Source organism: Aspergillus uvarum, assembly GCF_003184745.1.
Source record: "Aspergillus uvarum CBS 121591 unplaced genomic scaffold BO82scaffold_34, whole genome shotgun sequence".
In the NCBI taxonomy this organism is placed as follows: Eukaryota; Fungi; Ascomycota; class Eurotiomycetes; order Eurotiales; family Aspergillaceae; genus Aspergillus; species Aspergillus uvarum.
The window spans coordinates 1-27,555 of record NW_020291331.1 but is presented as its reverse complement, the minus strand read 5'-3'; the positions used below and the strand labels follow the sequence as shown (position 1 = coordinate 27,555).

The following is a 27,555-nucleotide window of genomic DNA, read 5'->3' as shown; positions in this document are numbered from 1 at the left end:
AGTATTAGAGCCATGTTCGAGCGTAACCAAGCCTACAAGATGATGCTCCGGCACGGGTGCTTGCGATAAGAGCATGCCTTGATCTCACAGGGGTTTCTGATTATAAAGGGCAACCTTATGTCGAAGCCGTGATCTGTGACTACATACACATTCTCGCCGTCACAATCAACTATTCCGCCATATCAGGCCATGTTCCAGATCAGGTGGGATAAACGAGAGCCCAACAGTTTGCATACCTTTGCATCAAGGTATCTACAGTACCATCAAGCTTGAACCCAAGCCCATATAGGATACAGCAGCCTCGTTTGGAAACAAAACGAAGCAAAGCAGCCAAGAGAAACCAACCCGACGATATTCCCAGTTTGTAGCATAAGGTACTGCGCAGTCGAACTAAGTCTAACTTAGTGTCCTTTAGTCATAGTAATCTGGAGTTGACTAACTATTACCTACACGAAGTATACGACAAGTTGACTGCTCGCCAAATCCACCAGTCATTATTATTCAACCTGCTTACATAGGTACTGTACTTGCTGAACCATAAAACAAAGTCTTAACTCACATATCACCAGAGAGAAATAAAAAAGCCCTATAGTCAATACTCAAGAACTAAGAAAGAAACAGACAACCAAGACGAGAAAAAGTGCCTACTATAGACTTGTTAGACAAAAAAGTTATATATAGTATCAGATATGGGTCCCTCCCCCATCCTTTTTTTTTTCTTCCGATATCAATTCGCTACCGGCCAAACCGTTTCCCCGCCACCCACACAATACGAGAGCTTTGCCCCCTCTCCCCTCCCCCAAATTCCGAGCTTAGGGGAGAACACCAAAGGGTTCCTAAGGTGAAGTGTACGGTGTATGCTTTGGGGGATTAGCCTGTTTGGGGAAATCGTGGTGTTTGCCAGGTGTGGTGCTCGTTTACCCCGTATACACGATTAAGTCTTTGGGGTTGTTGTGGGATTGTTGAATTGGAGGGAAGTGGATTGGGGAGTTCGGAAACCTCTTACCACAGTAGGTAGTCGGCGGTCAGTTAGTGTCGTGGGAGGGCTCATTATGGAATGGATGGTTGGTGCCTTGCCCTGCCTTGCCCTGCCTTGCCTTGCCTGCCGGTGGTGGACTTGCGCGCGGGCCGTGGAGGACCTACCGGTAAATTAAGCGACGGATGGGCGAGACTAAATTCACCCAAGCTTGTTTCTTGGAGGTTCAAGGTTGGGGACCTCGTTAGTTGTCTTTGGGATGGCTGCTGGTTTTCCACAGAGAGAGAGAGAGAAAGTGTGTGTGTGTGTGTGTGTGTGTGTGAAGACACATGACATGACATATTGTCGGTCAGCTGATCTGTCACGTTGTTCCTGCCATCCTACATGATGCTGTGGCTGCATTGTAGATACAGACTCGGAACCCATCCAAGTCCCGTAGGATACGTCCAATGATGTCTCACTTGCAGCTTTCTACACCCAAATGAAGCCCTGAACCCTGAAACAAACAGCCTGTCAGGCTGGGTTCATCATTATTTGCAACTGGTTTTGGCTAAATGACATGGGGGTAGGCAGGCATTAATAAAAGTAACGTGCGTCAACAGTGCAACAAAGGGAGAGAAAAAAAAAAAAAAAAAGGGAACCACCACCCCCCCCCCCCCCCTAACTAATCAACAACCTTCCTATCATCCCAAAGTCCCCCCTTCCCCCTCAACGTCACGCTGTGCTGGCCAAAGCGTATCCTGCGTCCGGGCCGATTGTCCATAACCAACCAAGCTGGAGCCCAATGCAGGTCCTTTGCACTGGCCGGAAGTGCCAGAAACATGGCCAGTCAGCGTCACACTTGGGCCGTTTCCTTCTGAGATCGACACCCTGTTGGCTGTGTGGACTAAACTGGAGAAAAGACTGACTGGGATATTTTTTACGGGTCTTAGCCAGAAATAGGATCGCTGATAACACCACACGCCAGTCCAGCATAGCGTCACCGGTTTTGGTAGCCATGTCTCACTCAACTCGCCACGGTGCTGCAAGCTGGTGGGACTGAGGCAAAAGACTTTTTCATTTCGATGCTATCTATCCGAAGATTCTTGTTCGAAGGCAGGGTCCTGCAACCAAGGGGGAGAACTTGAAGGGGACTGGCTGCTAGTCAGAAGATAGTGGCACTCTGCTCGACGGACCGGTTGTTATAGCAGAGAGGAAACAACCGGCCCCAGAATCGATACGCTCCCCGATTCACCTCTTTCACTGAGACCAACCATCGAGCGAAGCTGTTCTCCGTCCGGCTGGGATTGGTGCTCCGTAGATGAGCGACCTAAACCCCCGTGTCAGAGGGGTGTGGCACTGGGCCAGTCGGGGGACAGCAGCACACCCCCGCATGGGTCAGGTCAGACTTACTACATGGTATCTCTGTAGAGCATGCCAGTACCGCATCGGCAGCCCAAACCTCTTCGTGACCGTCTCCTTGATCCTCGCTAGGGCCTTCAAGTACAATGTGGAGAGGGTTTCACGGGGCAGGTAGATGTGGTCGCCAACGGCAACCCTGCCGGGAAACTTCCAGCCGTGGCGCTCATATATAACCTCGATGAGTCGCGTCAATGTGTCTGCCTGCCAGGTTGCCAAGAGCTCGCGGTTGAATGCTTTCACGTGCAGCTCCAGGTTCATCAGATCGTGTCGGAGTCGATGAGTGTTCGTTCGTAGCTTGCCGATCTTATTGATCAGCATCTCATTGGTCGTTTCCAGGGTATGCAGAGTCGCAGAGTATCTCTGAAGGTAGAAGAACGGTCAGTTTCATGTTTAACCTCTCAATTCCAACTGAGCTGACGAACCCTCAGTGACACGTTGGCGGAATTGCTGTCAGGTTGTGTTAAGCCTGGGGACTGGAGGTGAGACCGGTAGAAGGACATGCCAGGCCCGTATCGCCGGACAAGCTCGGCGTTCATTGTGACACTTCAGTCACAGAATGTTGGAAGAGCTAGAGACTAGAGAATCAAAGAGTGGCTTTTTGGTATGAAAGATAAAGCCGCGGTGCTAAGTAACGAATGCACTGTATGTACGGCTGTTGTGAAGGACCAGGGGCCGGTTAACACGCTGTTGACTATTGACTGTGCAACAGCGCAGCAACAGCGTTTTAACACAGGGAAAGGGCGACCTGTCTGTTTGCCAGACATTACGGTGCGGCCCTGGAAGAAGTGACCCACGAATTGCGCGCACAGTCAACCATTGCTACATAACTATCTCTGTTGAGTTATGTTCCTTGCAGTCTAGAGTATATCACTGATAGTTGGCGCTCAACGTAGCAGCTCATAGTTTGCTTCCCGACGCCTTGCCGAATTCGAAGACCAGCTTGCCGAATTGTTTGCCCTCCTTCATGTCCTGGAAAAGATCATCCAGTGCCGGAATGTCGCCCAGATCGCTTTGAACCACACGCGACACAACCGGATGGATCTTTTGACTTCTCACAAACTCGACCATCTCCTTGAACTCTTTGCGCGAGCCCATCGTAGACCCACGCACCTCAATATTCTTCAGCACCGCTTGCATCAAGAATGGCATTTTGGGAGCGACCGTCATCCCATAGACCGAGAGGATGCCGCCAGCCTGGATAAATCAGTATTCTCTTCGAGCAGACAACAACAGGGCGCAGCCAAACCTTGAGTAGCTTGACAGCCTTCTCGACTGCATCGCCTCCAGCGCCGTCGATGACCGCATCGAAAGACGGCTTTCCGGGGGGAAGCTGACCCAGCAGCTTTTTCTCCCATCCTTCCTCCTTATAATTCACCCCACCCTTGGCTCCCAGCTCAACCGCTTTCTTGATCTTCTCCTCGCTTGAGCTGGTCACATACACGTCGACTCCTCGGGCTACCGCGAATCGCAGAACCATGAGAGCCACCCCACCTCCGATCCCCGTGACCAGAATGGCAGCCCCCTTGCCCGAGTTCCTCTCGCCAGCCTTGACCACCAACGCCCGCCACCCGGTCAACCCCGTCAAAGGAAGTGCCGCGGCCTCCGCATCCGAAAGGTGTTCCGGCGCCTCCTCAACCTCGGACTCCTCGATGGCCACATACTCCTGAAGCGTCCCCTTGTTGTATAATTTCGTTCCGCCCATGATCCGATACCCCTTGGGATCTTCCGGGCCATCAGGCGACCTGTCCCAGCCCACTCCGGGATTCAGGATCACCCGTTTCCCCTGCCAGCGCTGCGGGTCAGTGACATCGGGACCCGCCCCGACCACCGTACCCACTCCGTCTGCACCGAGGGGGACATCGAACGTGACTCCCGGGTACAGATGCTGGCGTAGGAAGACATCGCGGTGGTTGAGCGAGGCCGCGGTCAGCCTGATGAGTAGCTCGCGGCCCTGTGGGGTAGGGAGGACCTGGGTCTGCACGGAAAGGGGATAGTAGACCTGGCCCGGTTTGCCTTCTGCTTTGGTCAGGAAAACGGCCTTGGACATTTTGACGTAGTTGAAGCCTCTCGTAGTTGTATGTTCTAAGATAGTGGTGGGATTGGCGTTAGGGGGAGTTTAGCGATGCGGGGGGGTAAGAAGATGAAAGGGCGGACCCAGCTTGGGTTATTTATCAGTGCGGGGGGAGCTTGGGATTTGTTATCAAGTGCCGAGGATCTCCTGATGTCCGATCGTCGCTGAGCTGGAAGTATACGTATACTCTAACTGAGCAAAGGTTGGTGTATTATAGAATCATCGACTGTTATCATACTCCGATATAAGAGCATCTCTTCGAGGACCAGGTAGCAGATATAGCATATCGAGAGATAATCTGCCATTCAACGTTCAATCCCATAGCAAGTCGTGTAGCTCCCCTGCAATTGGAACCGAGGACAGATTATTATATCAACCTCAAGACCAGAGGGAAAGACGTGTTCGCTTGTTCCATCGATTTACAGTCAGAGTCTAATACAAGTAATTTATCTCTCACATTGCATCTCTGCCATTGCTTTATCTATCCTGCTAGGAGTACGATGCTGCTGGCGACACAACCACTATGCCCTCGCTGCCTCAGGCTGATATAAATTATGGGCTGTGTAATACGATTACCAACGCTGGTAACTACCGGTATGGTATCTGGAGCGGAGGCAAACATTCCACACAAGAAGCACCAACGGGAACTTACATTTCGCAGTTGCAGTCCGGAGAGAATAATTGATCACCTCGACGACACGACACATTCGAAACGGGGTATTTCTGTTTCTGTTTGCTGGAGCTTTTGGTGGGCGGTGGAAGCAATCAACTCATGCGGATTGTGGGAGCTTTGGCGGTTCGTTGTGGGAGGAGGGATATGAAGTGAAGTAGATCTATGCATACACCTTGATATATCATTTACACAGGGAGCAAAAGCATTGGGATGTCAAAAATCTTGGGAAGAATGTTTTACAAACCGAGCTCCCGGTCTATGCACTGCTCGGAACTAGACCATCAATGCGAAGCAATGGGATAGATAGATCGGCTGTGACGTGTCGATTTCGACTTACTTCAATGCGATCGAACCTCTCCGGCGGTTGTTAATGTTCCGGCGAAGTACTGTATACCGTAGATGTGATCGAGAGATGATCTGCTCGAGGCACTGGGTACCAGGTACCTAGTAAGATAGTGACTTGCCCGAACTCAGTCAACCGAGATCCAATCAAGCGTACAGTTGTCACGAGATATATACCACCGTCTTGCAAGCTCCTCCTACTCATGTACATGCACACATACTCGAGAGAATGGATCTAATGAATAGATCGCCGATCAAGACCCAGCAACGCCAAACAATCCCAACAACAACAACCGAACTGACAAGCCACCGATCAAGTGTATAAAACTCCAGCCATGAGCACAACCCGGAGCTCACGTCGACCTCCCACTCGAAAACCTCCTATTTGAGTTTACATTGTAAATCAAGTATATCTGCGCAAACTGATATATAGGACAGAGCATATTACTAACTTCCCAGCCAAGCAAGCAAGCAAGCAAGTATACTTCCCACCCGGCTCGGTGGGAAAAGCCCAGAGATTACTTAAACCGGGCAAGTGACCAAACCTTAAGGGCGATAGCATTTCCGCCGTGGCCGGCCGAGCTTTTTGTCTGTGGATAATTTTTTGATGAGAAATTTGGGGACTGATTGAGTCCGCGGTGGCTGAGGCTGGACTGGACTCGGAGCCCTGCTGCTTGTGCTAGTGCTATTTGCGTTTCTGCATGAAGCAAACGAGGCTGCTTTGGCTCAAATTTCAGGAGTTCGAGATAGCTACATAGGTACCTACAGTATAGTTATGCATACCGGTAGACTATTCCTTGCGGAGAGCTACACTTCTATTCCGCCAGCCTATTATTGATATAATCTTTCTTTTTTTGGGGGTTCATTAGTGGGAACGAAAGTACAGTACGCAAGTTGTCCCCCCCCCCCAAAAAGAAGAAAGCGACACGTCGAGGGAAGCCGAAGCGTTTGCGGCTGGTGTGCGGGCCAGTCAACGTCAGGGCGTGGCCAGAAGGGAGATGGAGTTGGCTGGGGAAGAGGTCGGGCCACGCACCCGGTTCTGGAGAGGTCGAGAGGTCGAGAGGTCAACTCCAGCAGGTACTGCAGGTACTGCAGGTGTAAACAGTAGTAGTCTTTAATTCTTCGATTTTCGATACGCGTGGAATCAATAGTGTACCTAGTAAGCATAGATTGGTGCTTGCGTGTGTTGTGCATGGCCACCACAGTGGTCTGCTGGCTAGTGTAGTGTGTAATAATGAGTGAATGAATGGATTGACATCAATTATCCAGGCAAGGTTACCCTTACTGATGAGGTAATGTACTTTCCAGCCAGCTGGGTGGCTGGTATGGGGAAACAGGCGAAAAAGCGACGAAAACACGAAAACAGACCCGTCGTATTGCCACACCCGACCGCTCATTCGCCGCTCGGCCCTGGCGCTCATTTTTCTCACTCTTGCACTTCCCAAACTTGCCCAGGAACTGATCCTTTCGATCTTCTGATCTCGAACTCGAACTCGAACTTCGTTCATCCCGTCTGCTGCTCCGAACCTGCAAATCCTCCCACAACCTTTTAGCTCTACACAATTCTGTCGCCGTCTCGATCAACTTGGGCCTGGTATGTCTCTCTCCTGCTTTCCCTCCACCATCGACCCTCGTTTGCCTCCCTCCACCATTCATTTCCCCCCCGTCCTCGTCCCTCGGGTTCGTTGGCTGATCGATTCTCTCTTCTCTCCACACACCAAACAGCTTTGCGTCCTTGTATTCCCCCAAACACACTCCTCCAAAAATTTTTCGAAACGAACGCGTTCGCCGCACCACTGACCGTCGACCTTTCCCTCGATTTGTCTTTCATCTGATCTGCTGGACTCGGCCTTGTCTTTCCCGTCTCAACGAGCTATCCTTTCTTCCATAATGCCTACGCCACTTCCCTCTAGTTTTGCCTCAGCCGCCGCGGGCAACATCCACGACTCTCCCAACCGCAGAGGAGATGGAGCTCCCGGTGGAGAATGGTATGCTTCCGTCCCTTGCCCAGCCCAACACCGTGTCGCGCGTTGTCTCCTCGTTTGCCAGCCCCCCCACCCAATCCAATCCGGCCGGGGATCTCCTAGTTTTGTGGTGGAACCAGAAAAACTGACAACTCGATCCTCCTCCGCTGGGGATGCACAGGTCTCGCACTCGCATGAACGGAGCAACACAGACCTTCCGCCGCCCCTCAGTCGCGACGAACCCGTCGCATAACCGGGATACGAGTCAACCGACCTCGACCACCACTCCCACCGTCGGCACCTACACCCCCCCGCATATGTCCTCGAACTACCAGTCCAGCGCACTCCGGAACGGTGCCACCACGGAAACCCGTTATTCCAAGGACTTGCTGCTAAATCTCTATAAGAACCAACGGGACACCGGCTCGCTGGGGAAGAATGTCGCAGAATACTTCGTTGCCGACTGGAATCCCCACTCCTCCGAGACCTCCCCCGTCAATGGGGCATGGGGCAAGCGCGAAGATTCCAAGGACAATCCGTCCGGTCCGGAGGTCTGCTGGGATCATGGGGGCCATGTAGAGCCGCTGGGTCTTGTGGAACCGACGGACGATGAGAAAGAGGTGTGTCTTTCTTACGTGTTACACCCCGCCCTTGTGTCGGGGCATCTTTGCTAAAATTCTCAGTTGTTTACTTCTTCCGTCAACTCTCCGCTCAAGCCGCCACCCACGAACGCCTCGAAAGAGAACACCGCTACCGGCGCGGGCGGTCGCAAGCTGTCCATTTCTCAGGGTCATATGAACAACTACAACACCTCCTCCCCCAGCGCTGGACGTCCAGGTCCTCGGCGTCGGGAGACGGCCGATTCGCCCGCGAATCCAATGTCTCCTACCACCAGTGGCTCTCGCTTCTTCCGTGACGAACCGACCACGTCCACCCCGCCACCCTCTCTGCTGCGCCGCAAGACCGACTTCCGCGACACTTCCTCTTCCACTGCTCGGTGGGAGGAAAAGGAAAAGGAGAATCTGGGTAAGGAGCCTGGTGCAGATGTCGCTTCTCCGTTTGGCTCGCTGAAGCGGAGCTCCACCAATCCGTTGAACGTGGCGCCAGGTGGGCCAAGCTCGCCTTGGGCGGCCGCCTCGCAAAATGCCAATAATTCCCCGATGGGTACGTTCGGAGCCTTTTCTCTGGGAACGGGAACGAGCACCACCCCCACGACGGAGAAGAAGGCTGGGTTCGGCAGTCTCCGTGGAGAAAGTCGCCTAAAGGGACTCTTCTCCAAGGATAGCTCCGAGGACATGGCGGCCGCGGCTCTCAAGGAGAAATCGTCTCTTAGCAGCCTGGAGCGCTTTGCTGATGTGGAGGGTGATAAGCGCGCGCAGTCCCCCTGGGGCGAGCCTGTCAAGACCCGCACTGGTCGCAGTGAGACGAACCCATTCCAGGAGGAGCTTCGCAGTGGCAGCGCGGCGCTTGGGGGCTCTCAGGAAATCAATCCCCAGCCCCAGCCCCCCTCCGACCATCTGGGCTTTGCGGCGTTTGGCATGACCTCGAGCATCCCCGGATTCCGGGAACTAATGCAGAGCCACGAAAATTCCCGGAACCCTACCCCGAGTCTTCTGCAAGGACACGAGCCTACCAGCCCGACCAATACGAACCCCTACCAGAGTCCCCACGGCGACCGACACGAGGTGGATGATGTCGAAACCGACGGATCCGATATTCAAAACACCACCCACCCCGGTATCACTGGCCTGCGGGATACCTCCTCCGCTTTCGGCTCCATCCGACGTGTCGGCTCGGGCATGGACTTGCCGTCCATTGACCGCAGCCAAACCTCGAGTGCAGCTGGAAACCGCAGCTTTTCAAGCTTGGGCGGCCTAGGTGGCCTTCCCCCCATTGGCGGCGCTGCTGGATGGCCTACGAGCGCTGCCGTTGGCACCCCCACGCGCGAACGCTCGGCGTTTGCGGGCGGCTTCGGTGACCCGATCTTCGGGACCATGGGCGACCTGCAGTCTCCAAGCTTGTCGACGCTGGGAGGAAGCGGCCTGTTCAGCCCCCATGCTGGGATCACTGGAACGGGCAGCCTTGGTCGCTCGAGCAAACTAGGCTCGCTCTTCCCCCCTGCTATGCAAGAGCAGATGCAGGGTGACCAGATCCGGCCCGATCTCGGGGCTTTGGACGAGGTTGCCCGGCAATCTGGGGAGATCTTCGACGGACTTTTGGCGGATCAGGGCCCACTGACGCACGGAGCAGAACTACAGCCTATCGATAAGACTGTGCAGGGCGGCCAGCCAGTCACCACTTCGACCTCTCAGACTCCTGTGTCTGCCGTCGGCTCTGGTCCTGGCTCCATGGTTCCCGATGCGCCGCAACCCAGCCAGACCCCCGGAAATTCTGGGTCTGTTCCCCCAGCCCAGCAACGGACCATGGTGATGCCTGACCGCATGCGCTGGATCTACCGTGACCCGCAGGGTAACATCCAAGGCCCATGGACAGGACTGGAGATGCATGACTGGTTCAAGGCCGGATTCTTCAGCCCCGATCTGCAGATCAAGAAGCTCGAGGACCCCGAATTCGAGCCGTTAGCCCAGCTGGTTCGTCGCATCGGCAACTCTCGCGAACCGTTCTTGGTGCCTCAAATCGGCATTCCTCACGGCCCTGACCCTGCCCCCGGACCCTGGACTGGCAACACGAGTGGCACGGCTCAGCCTCCCTTCCCTGGCAGCTTCCCCAGCTTTGGCACCACCCTGACCGCCGAGCAGCAGAACGCTTTGGAACGTCGCAAGCAGGAGGAGCAGTACCTGATGGCCCGTCAGAAAGAACACCTGGCTCAGCAGCAGGCTCTGATGAAGCAGATGCAATTCCAGGGCGTTCCCCACTCCATCCACCCGCATCAGCTTCAGCACCATTCCAGTGCTCATAGCCTCCACAGCCAGCCTAGCTTTGGTAGCATCGCTTCTCCGGTTGGCTTCCAGCCCTCCCCGATCCAGGCGCCGATGCAGCAGCAGCAGCAGCAGCAGCAGCAGTCCCAGCAGTCCCAGCAGCAACCTCCGTCCGTTGCCGGCTTCTTTGACGCGGCTGCCGCCATGCGAGGCAACCCTCTGCCCCCCGTGGGTCCTCAGATGCTAGGCACGGATCTGGGTCAGGATCAACTTCCTACTCTTCTGGACCGCTTGAACATCAATCGGCCGGATCCGTTTGCCTTTGGTACCCCCGGCTCTTTCGCTGCTCGCCAACCGGACAGCCTGTTCCACCAGCAGCAGGTAGCTTCGATGCTCCAAGATCGGGCCCGTCTGCAGCAGGAGCAGGAGCAGTTCGATAGTACCCAGGGTGATACTCTCTTCGACCAACAGGCACGAGAGGAGCGCCTTCGTCAGTTCCATGCCTTGAGGGTACAGGAAGCCGAACTCGGTATGCAGACTGTCGAGGGTCTTCCCACGCACCCGGCCGAGTCCGTCCAATCTCAGATTCCCGAGGAGACTACAGAGTTCGATACCGTTGAAGCCGCCCCCCAGGAGCCCCCTCTCACTCTGTCGCAGCAAGTCCAGAAGGCTGCTACCGCTCAACGCCAGCAGCTGGAGCAGCAGGAGCAGCAGGAACAGCAGCAACGCGAGCAGCAGCAACTGGAGCAGCCGCAGGCGGGCTCCGTCACTGAGGCCGCTTGGATGAGCACGGGCGATAGCGCCATGCCCCAGCCCTTCCCTCCCCCGCCTTCTGCCTCGCCTCTGCCGGCTCCTGCAGCTCAGCGCAACCGCCAGAACGTGGCCGAATCTCTGGCTGCCAACTCTCGCTCTCAGACGCAGACCCCGGTCGAGGCGCCCACCACCTCCATTGCGCCGTGGGCCAAGGAAGCCAACGAGGTCCCCAAGGGTCCTTCTCTGAAGGAGATCCAGGAGGCTGAAGCTCGAAACGCCGCTCAGAAGGAGGAGATCGCCGCCGCCGCCCGTCGTGCTCAGATGCTTGCGGAGCAGGAGCGCCTCAGCCAGGCGGCTCAGGTGCAAGCGCCTGGCCTGCCGTCGACTGCCAACTGGGCGAGCGCCGGATCTCCGTCCACCCCGACTTCCTCGGGTTCCGTCTGGAGCAACAAGGGCCCCACCGCTCCATTGGCTGCTGCCAAGAAGACTTTGGCTCAGATCCAGAAGGAAGAAGAGGCTCGTAAGCAGCGTCTTGCCACTGCGGCCGCTGCGGCGCAGAGTGCTGCTGCCAGCCCCCCTACTGCTCCTGCGTCTACTGGTAAGCGTTACGCCGATCTGGCCAGCAAGGCTCCCGCGCCGTCTCCTGTGAACACGGCTGCCTCGGGCGCATGGACCACTGTCGGTGCCGGCGGCAAGGCCAAGGCTCCTCCTGCTGCTCCCTCGGGACCGCGCGCGACCACCGGCGTTGTGCCTGTGGCCGTCTCGCCGGTGAAGCCGAAGCCCGCCACGGTTGCCACTCCTCGCACTGTCTCGGTGGGCCCTACCCCGGCCACCAACCCTAACCGAGCGGTTGAAGAGTTCACCAAGTGGGCCAAGTTGGCGCTGGGCAAGGGCTTGAACAGCAACATCAATGGTAAGTTTTCCCGGACGGGCGTGTGTAGAGCTCGAGCTAATTGCATCGATGTAGTGGACGACTTTGTTCAGCAGCTGCTGTTCCTGCCGGCGGAGGCGGAGATCATCTCGGATTCGGTGTATGCCAACTCGCAGACTCTGGATGGCCGGCGGTTCGCGGAGGAATTTATCCGGCGGCGCAAGCTGGCGGACAAGGGGATCGTGGACCCGGTGGCGGCGAGTGCGTTTGCGGAGCAGAAGAACGCGGGCGGGTGGAGCGAGGTGGCCAAGAAGGGGTCGTCGAATGCGCACCGGGAGGAGGATGCCAGCAATGCGGCGTTCAAGGTGGTTGCTCCGCGGAAGAAGGGCAAGCGGTAGGTTCGTATGGATGGTGTATCTTATCAGGATCTATCCCGCATAGATAGATAGTATGTAGATCGATCGGAAACCTATCAACTGCGAGTGTCTACGCCGTATTTATCTATCATGTGACCGGATCGGATCCGCCCACGCCCTTCGATAACATGTGCCCCTCTCTGCGTCATGGATGATGCTTGGTAGTCCGGTAGTATATATAAATACACGCCTTCAAGTACTTGCGTGGAACAGTACACTTCTTCCTCGTACCTCCCCGCGCACCACCACCCACCAGCCAAACCTTTGGGGAAGAATGGCTCCCACACCCTTCGGCGCCCCGATGCGCCAACACTTCCTCCTCGACCCGAGCTATCGCAATCTGAACCACGGTCAAATCCCCCCCGTCAATCATCATCACCACCACCACCACCACCACCACTAACACACAAACTCCAGGCTCCTTCGGCACCTATCCCTCCCCCCTCCTCGCAACCCAACGCAGCCTCCAACGCCTCGCCGAATCCTCCCCCGACGAATTCCTACGCTACACGCAACCCACCGCCCTGCTCACCGCGCGCCACGCTGTGGCCGGTCTCCTCAACTGTCCCCCGCAGGACGTCGTAACCGTCAAAAACGCAACCACGGGGGTAGCGACCGTGCTCCACAACCTCGCCCCCCATTTCGAGGCCGGCGATGTCTTACTGTACTTCTCCACGATCTACGGCGCCGTCGAGAACGGGCTGTTCTCGCTGGTCGAGCACCTCCCGGGGACGCACCTGCGGCTGCGGAAGATCGAGTATGCGTTTCCGATCGCCCCGAACGAGCTGGTGCAGCGGTTCCGGGACACGATCCGGGCGGTGAGGACGGAGGGAGGCACGCCGCGGATCGCGGTGCTGGAGACGGTCGTCAGCCTTCCCGGGGTGCGGTTTCCTTTCGAACACATTGTGAAGGTGTGTCGGGAGGAGGGGGTGTGGAGTCTGGTGGATGCGGCGCATGGGGTGGGGATGATTCCTTTGGATCTGGGGGTGCCGTTTCCGGGTGAGGGTGAGGGTGCGGATGAGGGCGAGGGCGAGGGCGAGGGGGCATGGATGGGCAAGGTCGGGGGCGTGGACTTTCTCACGAGTAATCTGCACAAGTACGTCCTTGCCTTCCCTCCAGATTCCCCGGGGGGTGTGCAGTGGGGAGGAGCTGCGCACTCCCGGGGCAGGCAGAGCTGCGCTCCCCCCAACAATCCTTACACCGAGGCAAGGAGAGGGGAGGAGAGGAGAGGAGAAGTATGCTAACATCCGGAACGGAAAAAAAGGTGGCTCTACACCCCCCGCAGCGCGGCGATCCTCTACGTCACCCCCGCCCTGCAACCCCTCATGCGCACCACCCTCCCCACCTCCTGGGGCTACATCCCCGCGCCATCCGAGACGACCCCCAGACCCTCGCTGATGGCAACGCCCGGCGCGAACAAGACGGCGTTCGAGGCGCTGTTCGAGTTCGTCGCCACCGCCGACGATACGCCGTACCTCTGTGCGCCGGCCGCGGTGCAGTTCAGGGAGGAGGTGTGCGGCGGCGAGCGCGCGATCTACGCCTACCTCGAGGAGCTGGCGAACGAGGGCGCGGATCTGGTGGCGAGCGGACTGGGGACGGAGGTGTTGGGGGATACACCCCGGAAAAGGAGTGCGTGGAGGCGCTGTGCCATGAATAATGTGCGGTTGCCGGTGAGGGTTTTGCATGGCCCTCAGGGAGGGGAAGGGGGGGTGGCACCCGGGCTGCGAGCGGAGCTGGTCCCCGCGGTGGTGGATTGGATGCAGAGGAGGCTGGTCCAGGAGTACCGCACGTTCGTGCCTGTCTTTGCCCATGCGGGGTGGCTGTGGGTGCGCTTGTCGGCGCAGGTCTACCTCGACCGCAGCGATTTCGAGTGGTTGGTGCCCGTGTTGAAGGAGTTGGTCGGTCGTGTCACGGAGGAGTTTAAGCTTGGGAAGGTGTCGCCGCACCTGTAGCGGCAGATGCAACAGATACCACAAACTACAGAGACTAAGCTCATACGCTAGACACCAACAAATTCTGCAATGATATACAACTACGCGAATATATGCAGGCCGTAGGAACAGCATCACAGCAAACACAATCAAGTACCAGCGGAAACACGCAATAACTAAACCCCACTCACGTCTCAATCAGATCCGCAGTCTCGCCCTGGGTCTGCTCCGCCACACTGTTGTCTCGCGTGTCCTTGTTGGCGATCTTCCGCGCAGACCGCGCATAGAACTCATCCAGCACGCGCTTGGGGATCCGGTTGAGCAGGTCCTTGGGGTAGATCCGCAGCAGGTTCCACGCGATGTCCAGCGACTCGAAGATCGTGCGCGACTCGTAGGGCGACTGGCTGATGAAGGTCCGCTCGAACTTGTCGAGGAACTCCAGCGACAGCTTGTCCTCGGAGGAGAGCGCCTCCTCACCGACGACAGCCTTCATGGCGGCTAGACAGGGAGACTTAGTCATGGACACACCTCAACACAGCACAGAGACTTACCAGCATCACGACCGATGGCGTACTTGGCGTACAACTGGTTGGACACATCCGAGTGATCCTTCCGGGAACGACCCTCGCCAATAGCCGACTTCATCAGACGAGACAGCGACGGCAGCACGTTGATAGGCGGGTAGACACCCTTGTTGTACAGTTGACGGTCAATGAAGATCTGTCCCTCCGTAATGTAACCGGTCAAATCGGGGATGGGGTGAGTGATATCTGCAATCCATCAGCATGATCCACCTGCATATGCACCACCAGACAAGCAACTGACCGTCGTTAGGCATCGTCAAGATAGGGATTTGTGTGATGGATCCGTTACGGCCCTCCACACGACCAGCACGCTCGTACAGGGTCGACAAGTCCGTGTACATGTAACCGGGGTAACCACGACGACCCGGAACTTCTTCACGAGCAGCCGAGACCTCACGCAGAGCGTCACAGTAGGCAGACAGATCAGTCATGATGACCAGGACGTGCTTCTCCAGCTGGTAGGCGTAGTACTCGGCCGTGGTCAGCGCCAGACGAGGGGTGATGATACGTTCAATCCTGGACGCTGCTTGTCAGTACCGCACGCACACACAACAAAACCGATCACATACGTAGGGTCGTTGGCCAAGTTCAGGAAGAGTGTCACGCGCTCCATACTGCCGTTCTCCTCGAAATCGCGGGTGAAGAAGCGGGCCGTCTCCATGTTCACACCCATGGCGGCGAAGACAATGGAGAAGTTCTCCTCGTGTCCGTCGTGGACGTCCTTGGTGGGGCGCTTCACCAGACCCGCCTGACGACAGATCTGGGCGGCGATTTCGTTGTGTGGCAGACCGGCGGCGGAGAAGATGGGGATCTTCTGGCCACGGGCAATGGAGTTCATCGTGTCAATAGCGGAGATACCAGTGGAGATCATTTCTTCGGGGTAGACCTGCAGATCATCGGACACGTTAGCCACCCGGAGTGTGCATGTCGCGGGACAAAGGCGAGGCTCATACTCGGGAGTAAGGGTTGATAGGTTGGCCGTTGATGTCCAGGTAGTCCTCCGCCAGCACCTTGGGGCCCTTGTCAATCGCGCGACCGGAGCCATCGAACACACGACCCAGCATGTCTTCGGAGACACCGAGCTTCAAGCTGTGACCGGTGAACTCGACTTTCGTCTGAGGCAAGTCAGTATGGCGGTAGACTCAGACGGTAGCTGAATGACGGCGAAGTACCTTCTTAACGTCGATACCAGAAGTGCCTTCAAACACCTAGTATGACCGCAATTCCATGTCAATATTCCGTCCGATACATCCACCTCCCATTCTCTACACTCCAAAGGTCCGCACCTGAACGACTGCTCGACTTCCTGTAGTGAAGGCATTATACATCAGCGGATCTGATCTTGATCTCATTCAACCACGCCTCTCATACCTCGAGCTTCCAGAACCTGACCTGACCGCTCAGTCCCATCGGGGAGGGTCAAAGACACGATCTCATTGTAACGGGGGAATTTGACCTAAGCCATCACTGATCAGCTGTAATTTTCCCGATATGCTTGGGTCGGCCAGATGACGTGCCGATGGAGACGGGCTCGTACATTATCCAGAACGACCAGCGGTCCGTTGATACCTCCAATGGTGTTGTAGCGGATGCGAGGCTTGACGCTGGTCATCCGGGGGTCGACGAAATCGGCCATGGTCGAAGAGTCCACCACAAGGTGCTATGAAATCAGAGACGATAGACAAAGGAACGAGGGAGGGGGGGAAAGTGGGAGAATGCGGACGAGGGGGCGGAACTGAGGGGAGAGGAACAGCTCCTGGTGGTGGTCGGGAGTGTCGACGTATGCTTAGGCTGGAGCCCGTCAGTTTGGCTGGTTTGCCCCGTTTGGCTCCACGTCCGCTGGGGGGCGGTGTGGAACCTCCTTTCCACGTGATGCCCTCGCCTACGATCTATAAGTTCCTTACTACGTATTACATATTCAAAAGGCTAACAAAGTCGGGCTGATGCCAAATTACGATCAAGAATACGATAATCAGTCATGTTCTGCAGAAATATAGCGAGAAAATAGTGACTCATACATTCCGTAAAGCCATCTGCGGCCGCCGTAAAGTGTCGCCATCCGTGCTAGGCTTCTCAATTAGAGAAAAAGAAAAAAGAAAAAAAGGAAAAAGAAAAGAATGAACGCCAAGCGAAATGAAATCATCAGATCAGCTCGTCATGAATGTCATACTGATACAGCTGGAGAAAGGAAAAGCATCCACGAGAAAAGCAGGCTAGAATCGTGAGATAGAGACGCCAAACCGCCGTCAAACCGTCATGGTATCGTGTGCAAAAACAAATAACGGAGAAAGCAGATGGAGAAAAGGTCAGATTCCAGTCATTCAGTCCACTTTGGCCAACGCCAGCTTCTTGGGCGTCGTTAGATTGTTGGACAGACGGACGTTCATCTTTTTGTTTTTGGTTTGTTTCTTCAGCTTCTTGCGGGCCACCATCACCGGTACGGATGAGTGCATGACCAGGTAATTCGAAAACGATCCGAGGACCACTCTGTGGTGAACAGTCTTGTTAGTTTGCAGTCCATGCAGGTCGAACGCAGAGTTCTTACCCTTTTAGTGCACTTCGTCCTCTGGCACCAACAATTACTAGCGTAGGATCCAATCCATCAATCTGGAAACTCAGTCAGCCACTGCGTAAACGGAGCAGGATCAAGCTGGACTTACGGCTTCGGTGATCATGTGCTTCGGGCTCTTGCAATGAATTACCTCAACCGCCACGCGCACCTGCAGTAGCGTCTTTCGCAAGAGACGCACGCACGTCTGCGAAATGACCTCCACCGCCCGTACGCGCTCGGATTCCGCCTTGGACATGCCTCGTGCATCGACCGAGCCGGGTTTGCTGTCCGTGCCGGTCCCCAGGCGGTTGAAGAAGGTCCGAGGTAAGTGCGAGCTGGAGTCATTCTGGGATTTCGCCGCCGTCTCGGCCGTCTGCGAGCCGACCACCGCGGCAGCATCCTGCATGGCTTTGGCTCCATCCCCAATCTGCACGGCTGCCGGAGTAGCGGTCTCGTCATGCATGGCACAGACCGCGAACATCGTATCGCCATCCCGCAGAATGGTACCAATCGTCCATTCCAAAGCATACACCGATTCCTCACTGAGATCCGTCGTCACTAGGTACTTGCGCTGGCGGCGACGAGCGCCTTCCTCTTCGCGTATGCTGGGATAGTCGCCGCGGATGATCGTCCGGATTGATCGGTTGTGCACCGAACTATCGATCGCAGACATTTCAATGCTGAGTTTCTGAGCGCGTTTAATGTCGCACAACTCTGCCTCGTCCTCGGAGCCAAAGGGGGTGTTGGTCGCTGAGGCGGAGTCGTAGCTCGTTCGGGGGCGGACATCAGGCTTCGAGATGGGGCCTGTCTTGGCTGAATGAATGAACTCAGACTTGCCGGTAGAGTTGTTACTGGGGTCTGCAGCTCGCAATCAGTCAGTATTGTGCACTGAAACAACGAGAAGAGAACGTACGAAATTCTGGAGCCGTCTTTGTTGTCGTGCGCGGAGCGATCCGGGCAGGTTCATGGTCGACTGTCTCTTTCCGCCCTCGTTTGTTCTCTTCCGACTCGCGGTCCGGGCTCTCATCGTCGCTAGAAGACAATTCGTCACCGTCCTCATCACTAGTCTCGATCGGATTGTTTTCGCTGTCGTAATGGTCCTTTTCGAGCCGCTGCTCTCCGGGCGCTGAGGAATTAGCATCCGCCTCCCGAGGGGATTGAAGAGCTGGTGGAGGCTGGACCGTTGGCTGGGATGTTGCTGGAGGGGTCGGAGGGGGAGAGACCTTCGGGGCGCTGTCAATCGTCACGCTCTCTTTTGGCTTCTCGTTGGGGATCGCTTTCAGCGGTTCTTTAGTGCTTTCTGTAGGCTTCTTCTCTGCCTGTTTCTCCTTAGGTGACTCTTTACTCTCTTTCAACTTTTCCATCGGGTTCTCAGTCGGGCTCTCCTTCGGGCTTTCAAGTATAGGCTTTGCCGCCTCGACCGACTGATTACGTGAACCGGGGCTCAGCCAGCGACGCTTTGGCGAACTGGAGCGGGTCGAGCGGAGCGCCGGAGCTCGCGAGTCAAGCGAGTTGCCTCGTGATGAGGAACTGCGGCCAGAGTCCCGACCTCTGACAAAGCTCGGGAACCCAACCTTGATGTCGAGGCCTGACATCACGGCGGCCATGCTTGGCAGACGATTCGAGGAGGAAGCAGCAGGAGGCTTCTCCTGAGATTGACTGGCACGGCGGGCGCTAGGAGGCATATCGAGAGAGGAATCCCAGCGAATGCTAGGGCCTGATTTGTGCGTGGTTGTGGTTGCGGCTTGGGGGCCTCCGGACTTGTCGCCGCCGTCGGACTGAACGGAGGATTTCCTCGGTGCCGGTGGTAACGGAGGAGCCACCAAAGAAGTGGTCCTGGGCGGCGGAGGGGAGGTTGCGGTCGTCGTGGTGGTCGTAGGTGATGTCGAGGGCGAAATGGACGAAGTGGACGAAGAGGGAGGATGGGGAGGAGGTTTAGTGGAAGTGGTGGGAGATGGTGCAGTAGAAGTGGTGGGGGTCGAGGAGCGGCGGGGAGCAGAGGTAGTAGTAGTATTGGCAGCGGGATAAGAATTGTAGTGATGGTGATAATTGCGGCCCGAGGGGGAAGTCACGCCCACTCCAATCCCGGCGATGGAGCCATGCCGGGGAGGGACAAAGCCTGGACTGGGCGCGATGTCCAGCATGCTCCGGCGCGGGTACCAGGAGGAATTAGTGTGGTTGCCTTCGCCCGACTCCCGCAGTAACTCTCGTCGTTCTTCCTCCAGTGCCGTCTCTAACGAGATGGGCGCAGGTTTTCTACTGTAGTACGGCATGGTGACGTCGGGTGAGCACGAGTGCACCGAGTTCACCCGGTCCTTTCCTTGCGATCTTTCTATTCAGTTCTTATTAAGGTGTCTGTCTGTCTGTCTGTCTGTCCGTCTGTCTGTCTGTGGGACTATGATCTGACAGCAATAATCAGTTAACTGATGGAGAGGGGATGGATTGAGAGACACACGACTAATCCGTAACGGGCTTCGGAATGTGGAGTGGAGCGACGATCATCGGCCGAATGAGCGGCGCCAAATCCAGGTAAGGGGCGGCAAGTCACTTCCCAAATCCCCAGATTTCGCTTTCAGCTTTCCCCGTGATCGGTGACAAGAGCTTGTGCCAGCTGTGGCAACAGCACAGCAACAGTAACAGCAACAGCAGGCAGCAAAGCAGCAGCTCTGTCCTCTTTCACTCTGCGGAACCGTGGTGCGGAGGTACAACAACCACACCACCACCACCACCGACGAGGGAAACGGCACGAATTATAGATTTAAGCGGGCGGGCCTGGGAGATCCCCACGTGCAACAAACGGCTGCAACTGCCGGCGATCGAATCGGTCGCGACCAGCCGCGGCCCAGGTTCTGGCTGAAGGGCCCTTCTTTGTTACAGGTCGCGGTGGACGTATCACAAACAAAAGCAACCCAAGGGAGTCGGCGTCGGGCGTGTTCACGAGAGCTCTCCCCACGGTAAGGCGAAGTAAGTAGGAAGTAGAAGTGGAAGTGGAGGAGGGGAACGGGAACGGGAACAATAAAGAAGACGAAGAGGAGGAGAAGATGAATCAATGGTAATAGTCGAGCACAGTCCACTCTGCCAAGGCAATCACAGGGAAAAAGGAATCGAGGAATGACTTGACAAGTTGACAATTAGTCCCAGATCGACTGGGGATTCGAGGGAGCTTAAGAGGACAAGACGTGAGCAAAAAAGCTCGGCCAACGAAAACTGCAGCTGAGCTCGTCAGAAAAAGCTCGGCATGGCGGGGTATCACCAACAAAGTCAGAAGAATTATGGAGATTTGGCGAGAGGGGGTTGAGGAGAGGAGAGAGTGGAGAGGAGAGGAGAGGAGAGGAGAGGAGAAAATAGGCTGATCACTTTAACTCATAACTCATAACTCATAACTCAGTAACTCGATTCACACAGCAGATAGACCTATCCCTTGCATGACTGCGCTGCTTGACTGACTGACTGACTGACTGACTGACTGTGCCGTGCATCGTGCATCCTACTTCATATTTACCTAATACTTAACTCATACTACTACAGACTGTAAGCTATTCATCCTCCTCCTCCTCCTCCTCCTCCTCCTCCTCTTCATCAGGAAAGAGTTGCAAGTGTCACCGCAGCCCTCTTGCGAAACTCGAACCTGGAATGTGCATTGCATGCAGGCGACCGAACTGCTTATTTGTGCTTGACTTGATCAGAGCTCGAACCAAGGATCCCACCCAACCCATCAATCAGTCAGTCGTTCATCACATTCCATTCCCCCGCCCACCCAGCTGAGTTGGTCGAACGATCGTCGTCGCAGCGTCAGTGTCATCTCATGAGTCAATCTTTTTCCATTTTCGACCCCATTACAGCCTTTGTCCCTGATGTTACATTCGGTGTCATTCCAAATGGCAAAAAAGCATTAATACATGCATGATGGCGAAAGGGAAAAAAGGCAAAAAAGAAAACAAAAAAAGAAAAAAAAAAAGAACGCAACATAACAAACACAACACAACCGGCAAATAGCTGCCAGCCCCCGAAATGGATGTTGCATGCTCGTCGCTCGACATATCAATAAAAAGAATCGACAGACCCAACGCCCATTTTTCGCCAGTGTATCAGACGCGATATATGCAACTTCCAACTCCCCAAACCGTTTTGAACATGCTGCAGCAGAGTAAAAAAAAAAAAATAGAGTCCCGACCGCTTCCCCTCTCCTTCCCTCTAGGCATCTGTTTTTCTCTTCTTCTTGGCCGTCTTTCGCGCTGCAGTAGCTGCAAAGGCCTCCTCTGGGGGTTCGTCCATCTTGGCCGCCCGCTTTCGACCGGGTTGACCGTACTGCTGCTCCAATCGATCGAAGAAGGCCTCCGCCCGCGTGGCCTGCCGTTGCTGAATCATCTTCAACAGCTCGTTGTCCCCATCGTTCTTCTTTTTGGTGGTGGACTTCTTGCCGCCCCTGCCGGGTTTGATCGATTGCTTCTCCTCGACCTCCGCCGCCAACGCCTCCGCCTCCTTGGCCTCCTTCTGGGCGCGTTTCAACCGCCGCTCGCGCTTCTTCGCCGGCTCCTCCACGTAGCTCTTGTGTTTCTTCGCGCGACCCTCCGCGAGGGCCCGGTCGATGATGGCCCGGAAGCGCTCATCGTCGTCCAGGACATTGCAGAGCAGCACCGACTCGTAGACCTTATCCAGATCCCCGCGGTAAGTCTCATACGCCGCCAGCACGTCGCGCTCCTCCTCCGCCGAGCCCTGATACTCCTGCTTCAGCTTGTCGATGGCGCTGGTGTCGATGGCACTGGAGAACTGCTCGCGGTAGAAATCCGCCCAGTTGAAATCCTCGTCGACGTCGACCGCCTCGCTGGTGCTGCCGGTCAGGTCGTATCGCTCGCGGCGCTTCGCGTCGGAGAGGATGGCGTAGGCGAACGCAATCTGCTGGAACTTCTTGTTTGCTGCATCGCGCTCGTCGGCTGGGACCTTGTCTGCGGCAGTGGAAAGAGGTTCGGTTAGGATCGGGCATAATTCTAGCTACAACTCTCTGTTTAGTTGACTGGACTTTTCCAGACATACCAGGATGGTGCTTGAGTGCCTGTTTCCGATAGGCCGACTTGATCTGGTCTGCGGTAGCATCGCTCGAGACACCCAAAATCTCGTATAGGTCGGTCTCTGGGCTGGGGGGCTCGGGAGACTCGCTGTCGCGACGAGGTTCAGGAGACTCGCTGTCGCGTAGTGATTCAGGCGACTCGCTTCGCGCCTGAGATTTGCTCTTGCGAGGCATTCTGACAATTTCCAGCCGAGACTAAACCCACTGCAGGTTCGAAAGAAGCAAGAACAACGATAAAGCCAATGTGAGTTGCCAAAAGAAAAAGCGAAGTGAGCGAGCGGCTCAGTCAGACGCGCCACGCGGACGCGAATCTCGGTCGGAAACCATTAATTATCAACATCGGGAAGGCGGTGAGTCCCGGCTGTAGGAGCAGAAGTAGGCCTGACCGCCTTTATCGATAAGAAGTTAAGAAACCCTCAACTCAATTAGGTTTAGAGCTTCTTCCCCCCGCGCCCGCGCGCCGATGCGGTCATCCACAGCTAAGGTAGCTTGAGCTTCAATCCATCCATCCATCCAACACCCCGCCCAGCAAACGAAACCATAGCCACCACCGAACACCCAAGCCCCACCGCCACCAGCAAACCAAGCCAAAGCCAAACTCAACCCTCACCACATCACCCCACAAAGAAAAAAAAAGAAAATGCCCTCCCCCCACCTCAAATACATGCGCACCTGCCTGGCGCTCGCCGAGAAATCGCCCGCGCGACCCACCAACTTCCGGGTGGGCGCCCTACTCCTCTCGCGGCACGAAGACGACGCCACGTTGGAGCAGGAAGACCGGCTGCTCGCCACGGGCTACACGATGGAGCGGGACGGCAACACGCACGCCGAGCAGTGCTGTCTGGCCAACTACGCCGCCACGAAAAGTGTGCCCGCCGATCAAGTGGCGGCCGTGCTGCCGGACGAGCCGGGCCGGAAGCTGGTTATGTATGTCACGATGGAGCCGTGCGGGCGCCGGCTTTCGGGGAATATGCCGTGCGTGGAGCGGATTATTCGGACTCGGATTCAGGCGGAAGGGGCAGGGGAAGGGGAAGGGCAGCAAGGCCGGCGGAGGGGGATCCAGAAGGTGTATTTTGGGGTGAAGGAGCCGGGGACGTTTGTGGGGCAGTCGGAGGGGTGTAGGCAGCTGACGGCGGCGGGGATTGAGTGGGAGGTGGTGCAGGGGCTGGAGAGGGAGATTTTGACGGTGGCGACGGCGGGGCATGAGAATCGTGAGGAGGAGGTGCAGGCGGCGATGGAGTCGGTCGAGACGAATATTGATGATATTAGTGCCGAGGAGCGGAGGAGGCAGGCGCAGGTGCCGAGGAATCCGAAGAAGAGGGTTATGGAGGTGGATTTGTTGGCGTGATTGATTTGCTGGCGGTTTGGGGGGTGCTGTATATGGACTGAGATAATGTGTATATATGCGTGGATTGCTACGATGGTTGTCTCTGACATCTATCTCTACAATACTTCTTAAGCCGCTCAATGTTTACTATAGACGAGCTTATCTGGGAAGTTGAAAAAAAGGGGGGTCCGGGGGTTCTCCCCCGGGATAGTATATTACCCCAGTACTCAGAATTGAGGTTACTGAGAAATTGCAAAGAAGGGGGGTATTGTCCCTGTGCACTGGGTAAGGTTGGCAAGCTCTTCTAATGAGGGCTTGAGTGTTTGACAAATGAATTATATCAACGACTTATGCGACCCAGTAAAGAGCCAAGGCTAGGGCTATCTTTAACGCGGTGATATCTATGCTACCTCCAGTGTAAGTGACGAGACTAGTTCTGTCTGTCTGTCTCGGGAGTGTTGAGGCTGTAATGCATATAGGAATGACCAGGGTATATGATTGCTTCTGCTCCACAGGTTTAGCACCGAACCAGAACAACCTGTCAGTATTCTTGCTTGATACGAGTAGGTATTATTGACTAGACGTACAGCAAGTGACAACGGCGATTGCCTTTCAATGAACGAGACAGTCGACAGAGTCCAAGTGTTACACAGCGAGCGAAGGGATGAGTGCTCATGAGAGTGTGTCTGGCTCTCCCCACAGACTATTGCATCCGACCCTGCACTAAGAGTGACACGATGTGTGTGCAGCCCTATAAGAACTGCTATAGATCCCTGACCAGACATCAAGCGCGTTCACCCTTGCTAGCACAGTTGATAGTGGCCGTAGCACCTCGGCTTAAGGTAATGCAATAACACATGGAGGACGGTCCCTCGTCCTCTTCGACGGTTAAGCCTCCTGTTGCTGGATCAGAGACTTTCCCAGCACCCACTGGCACTGTCCACAGATCGACCATGCATGATCCCATGTACAGGTTTACAGCCGGGCCATGATCTGCACCAGCCAGTCTCCAGCCTGGCACGTCTCGATGCCCGCAAGCACGATTTCCGCTTCCCTGCCCAACCGAACGGCCTCTGCTCGGGTCTCTTCACTTGCAACCGTGGTGAGGATCATCAACTCCCAGACCTTGTAATCGAACCTCCCCTCCCCGAGAAGACCGAGGTTGGTCGCGATGCATCCGTTGAAACAATCGTGAGTCGCCTCCGTCAAGCATATTTCTTGGAACCGGGCAAGCAGAGCTAGCAGCTCCGTTGATGCGATGTTGTCGATGGGAGATCCCTTCTTTGCTCGCCAAGAGACATGTCCTCTTCTGTGATGATGAGCTGAGGCGGGATTATGCTTTGGATCTTAGCTTTCGTCATTGCACTGTTACCGTGTTGGATTGCAGGGATCGCTCTCACTCACCAGTGTAGCCGCAGCGAGCGGGATCGATGCGAGGAGATATACAAGACCCTTCATCTTAGCCTGTGAGGTTTCAAGCTCGGTGGAACTTAATACAATGCAGGAATCAAGATATGCTGCTGCAAATCATTCGCGGTTGGGGTTGAATCAAATGGCCCCCTTATAAAAAAACCCTCAGGAGGCGCCGGTTGATGTTCGAACGTTCATGCTTGTTTTACATGCGCATGGTTCACTCTGCCAGACTATTGCTGCAATGCGGATACCGATATAGAATATTGGTTTCTCGCTGGATTTTATGCAAGGACAACGTATAGTTCAGAATAGATGGAGTAAGGATCGTCAGGGCGCTGTCTCTTGACATCGGGCGGCTGTCCATGAAGGATGATCATCAATGCCATTGTTGATCTGGGTGGAAGTTTGAGCTACGCGTGATTCGCTGGGGATGAGCAAGCTGGGAGTGTATATAAGTCAAGAAAAGCTAAATAAGTTGTGGGACCATTGGTAAGTAGCAGAAGGGCCAGCAGATCTGTAGATGAATCGGTCAAGAGCAAGCAAGCCATGGTCTCAATGACATTGTTAGTATGGCGGATGATCTATTGACTAAGATTCATAAAGCAAGTCTAGCCCATGTCTGGTCTAAGTTGAGAGAAGAGAGGTATACTAGCATGCAGCTCGGACAGCAATCGCAATGCGATGTGTGAACCCTAAGCCGGTTACGGTGCATACCAGCTCCAACAACAAGAACAGGTCAATGACTCCCACACCAGCTATCTAATCTTCTCTCAATTTCCAGAATCGAAGCCCTGACTGCAAACAGAGGCGACGTGGCAGCAGCATCATCATCATCTCCATCATCACACGTGGAAAGGCAGAGCGCGACAGAGAGGAACCATCCCCAGATCGCGAAGCGACATGACGTCGTTATCGCCCATGCATTCCCCGATCGATCCAGCCAACATCCACTTCTGATTCCTTTAAATAGCTCGACTACCTGGCCCAAGTAACCTACCCAAATCCCTCTACATCTCACAGACAACCTCCCACACCACCACCCCCCGACGCGACAAAATGCCGTGGTCCACCGTCCTGCCGCAGGCAGTCTTCACCTCGCCGATCCTCTCCGTGGCCGCCCCCATCGCTGCCGGGACCTTCATCGGCTTCCAGACCAACAGTAAGCCCTCACCAAGCCACCTTCACATAAACCAGACGACCAAACCAAGCAACCAAGCCCTACCTCAGATCAATCAGATCAATCAGATCAAGACCTAACACACAACCAGAACAATCCCGCACCAAATCCATCTACCGCAACCTCCACAAACCCCCCCTCTACCCGCCCGCCTGGCTCTTCGGCCCCGTCTGGACCATCCTCTACGGCCTGATGGGCTTCGCCGCCCACCACGCCACCGTCACCGGCACCACCGTCTCGCCGCTTGCCTCCTCGTCCCTCCAGCAATGGACCGTCCACTCACAACACCTTTACGCCTCGCAGCTGCTGCTCAACTACCTGTGGATGCCGCTGTTCTTCGGCCTGCGCAAGCCCGCCTGGGCGCTGACCGACATGCTGCTGCTGGGCGGCAATGTCGCCGCCCTGATGCACGTGTGGTACCAGCACGACCGCCCCGCCTTCTGGATGCTCGTGCCCTATGCCGCGTGGCTGGGGTTCGCGACCTACTTGAATGCCGGGGTGGGGGTGTTGAATCGCTGGACGATCGGCGAGGGGGAGGCAGAAAAGAAGGAGTAATTGGCTACCTACCTACCAACTACTGGATATATAGTAATTCAATCACACTTACAATAAGCGTTTCCCGGGGGAGAACCCCCGGACCCCCCTTTTCTTCAACTTCCCAGTAAAGCGCATCTGCGTAAGCACTACGCAGCTCAGGCTGAAGAGATAATAACTTAGAGGATACCGGGGGAGACCCCTGGACCCCCCTTTGAAATCGAATGAAGTATCGACCCTAAAAGATAAAGTACAATAAAAGTAAACGGGGGGAACACAAACCATGAGCGGAGAATCCGTTATCAACACGTGACCAAGAATCCCTCCCAAACATCCCAGCCTACCAGGTAGGTAGGTAGGGTATCCATCCCATCCTCCTCATTTACATCCCACCGAAATTAAAAACAGGACCCCCCCTCCAGTAAACCCAAAAAATGGCCCCATGGCGCCCCCCGAACCCGTCCCCCTCACATTCTACCCAGCCTACTGCTTCAAAGCCTCCCCGACCCACTTCACCTGGGTAAAGATGGCCGTCGCGGACGTGCTGCAGTTGACCCGCCGGGCCGAGTATCCAGGTACGGTCACCACACCACCTGTGCTTTTGCAGCACAAGTTCACCCCCCC

At 55.6% G+C, this 27,555-nt stretch overlaps 11 protein-coding genes across 11 annotated transcripts; 4 read left to right on the top strand and 7 right to left on the bottom strand.

The window, feature by feature from the left end:
• Positions 1 to 2,120: 2,120 nt before the first annotated feature.
• BO82DRAFT_416919 (uncharacterized protein) lies at positions 2,121 to 3,315 on the bottom strand (the record flags this gene model as incomplete). Its single annotated transcript, XM_025640009.1, has 3 exons — positions 2,812 to 3,315; positions 2,369 to 2,737; positions 2,121 to 2,285 (listed from the first exon to the last, which is right to left on the bottom strand). Exons 1-3 carry the CDS (start codon positions 2,911 to 2,913, stop codon positions 2,121 to 2,123), a joined length of 636 nt encoding a protein of 211 aa, XP_025490900.1. The 5' UTR covers positions 2,914 to 3,315.
• Positions 2,805 to 4,526, bottom strand: BO82DRAFT_355169 (putative alcohol dehydrogenase). Its single transcript, XM_025635373.1, has 2 exons — positions 3,624 to 4,526; positions 2,805 to 3,571 (listed from the first exon to the last, which is right to left on the bottom strand). The coding sequence occupies exons 1-2, from the start codon at positions 4,422 to 4,424 to the stop codon at positions 3,275 to 3,277; spliced, it is 1,098 nt and encodes a 365-aa protein (XP_025490899.1). The 5' UTR covers positions 4,425 to 4,526; the 3' UTR covers positions 2,805 to 3,274.
• A 2,443-nt stretch (positions 4,527 to 6,969) lies between these two features.
• BO82DRAFT_355168 (GYF domain-containing protein) lies at positions 6,970 to 12,469 on the top strand. The gene is made up of 5 exons (XM_025635372.1): positions 6,970 to 7,057; positions 7,189 to 7,451; positions 7,609 to 8,047; positions 8,111 to 11,972; positions 12,027 to 12,469. Exons 2-5 carry the CDS (start codon positions 7,354 to 7,356, stop codon positions 12,326 to 12,328), a joined length of 4,701 nt encoding a protein of 1,566 aa, XP_025490898.1. The 5' UTR covers positions 6,970 to 7,057; positions 7,189 to 7,353; the 3' UTR covers positions 12,329 to 12,469.
• Positions 12,470 to 12,576: 107 nt separating this feature from the next.
• Positions 12,577 to 14,424, top strand: BO82DRAFT_312184 (putative aminotransferase family protein (LolT)). Its single transcript, XM_025632431.1, has 4 exons — positions 12,577 to 12,696; positions 12,764 to 13,332; positions 13,405 to 13,442; positions 13,611 to 14,424. The coding sequence occupies exons 1-4, from the start codon at positions 12,621 to 12,623 to the stop codon at positions 14,296 to 14,298; spliced, it is 1,371 nt and encodes a 456-aa protein (XP_025490897.1). The 5' UTR covers positions 12,577 to 12,620; the 3' UTR covers positions 14,299 to 14,424.
• On the bottom strand, positions 14,347 to 16,640 carry BO82DRAFT_355165 (H(+)-transporting V1 sector ATPase subunit B). The gene is made up of 9 exons (XM_025635371.1): positions 16,399 to 16,640; positions 16,233 to 16,317; positions 16,148 to 16,167; positions 16,034 to 16,069; positions 15,815 to 15,976; positions 15,431 to 15,747; positions 15,103 to 15,377; positions 14,829 to 15,047; positions 14,347 to 14,775 (listed from the first exon to the last, which is right to left on the bottom strand). Exons 1-9 carry the CDS (start codon positions 16,495 to 16,497, stop codon positions 14,465 to 14,467), a joined length of 1,524 nt encoding a protein of 507 aa, XP_025490896.1. The 5' UTR covers positions 16,498 to 16,640; the 3' UTR covers positions 14,347 to 14,464.
• A 542-nt stretch (positions 16,641 to 17,182) lies between these two features.
• Positions 17,183 to 19,685, bottom strand: BO82DRAFT_365624 (universal stress protein family domain protein; the record flags this gene model as incomplete). Its single annotated transcript, XM_025637011.1, has 4 exons — positions 17,183 to 17,348; positions 17,407 to 17,468; positions 17,522 to 18,270; positions 18,326 to 19,685. 4 exons carry the CDS (start codon positions 19,683 to 19,685, stop codon positions 17,183 to 17,185), a joined length of 2,337 nt encoding a protein of 778 aa, XP_025490895.1.
• A 1,921-nt stretch (positions 19,686 to 21,606) lies between these two features.
• BO82DRAFT_365623 (DnaJ domain protein) lies at positions 21,607 to 22,654 on the bottom strand (the record flags this gene model as incomplete). The annotated part of the gene is made up of 2 exons (XM_025637010.1): positions 21,607 to 22,358; positions 22,447 to 22,654. 2 exons carry the CDS (start codon positions 22,652 to 22,654, stop codon positions 21,607 to 21,609), a joined length of 960 nt encoding a protein of 319 aa, XP_025490894.1.
• A 339-nt stretch (positions 22,655 to 22,993) lies between these two features.
• BO82DRAFT_337422 (putative DRAP deaminase) lies at positions 22,994 to 23,974 on the top strand. Its single transcript, XM_025633392.1, has one exon. The coding sequence runs from the start codon at positions 23,121 to 23,123 to the stop codon at positions 23,826 to 23,828; it is 708 nt and encodes a 235-aa protein (XP_025490893.1). The 5' UTR covers positions 22,994 to 23,120; the 3' UTR covers positions 23,829 to 23,974.
• Positions 23,975 to 24,123: 149 nt separating this feature from the next.
• On the bottom strand, positions 24,124 to 24,687 carry BO82DRAFT_101395 (uncharacterized protein). Its single transcript, XM_025629733.1, has 2 exons — positions 24,395 to 24,687; positions 24,124 to 24,311 (listed from the first exon to the last, which is right to left on the bottom strand). The coding sequence occupies exons 1-2, from the start codon at positions 24,590 to 24,592 to the stop codon at positions 24,156 to 24,158; spliced, it is 354 nt and encodes a 117-aa protein (XP_025490892.1). The 5' UTR covers positions 24,593 to 24,687; the 3' UTR covers positions 24,124 to 24,155.
• BO82DRAFT_355161 (uncharacterized protein) lies at positions 24,394 to 25,565 on the bottom strand. The gene is made up of 2 exons (XM_025635370.1): positions 25,212 to 25,565; positions 24,394 to 25,145 (listed from the first exon to the last, which is right to left on the bottom strand). The coding sequence occupies exons 1-2, from the start codon at positions 25,263 to 25,265 to the stop codon at positions 24,783 to 24,785; spliced, it is 417 nt and encodes a 138-aa protein (XP_025490891.1). The 5' UTR covers positions 25,266 to 25,565; the 3' UTR covers positions 24,394 to 24,782.
• A 683-nt stretch (positions 25,566 to 26,248) lies between these two features.
• Positions 26,249 to 26,952, top strand: BO82DRAFT_392842 (TspO/MBR family protein; the record flags this gene model as incomplete). Its single annotated transcript, XM_025638643.1, has 2 exons — positions 26,249 to 26,379; positions 26,489 to 26,952. Exons 1-2 carry the CDS (start codon positions 26,277 to 26,279, stop codon positions 26,950 to 26,952), a joined length of 567 nt encoding a protein of 188 aa, XP_025490890.1. The 5' UTR covers positions 26,249 to 26,276.
• Positions 26,953 to 27,555: the final 603 nt, after the last annotated feature.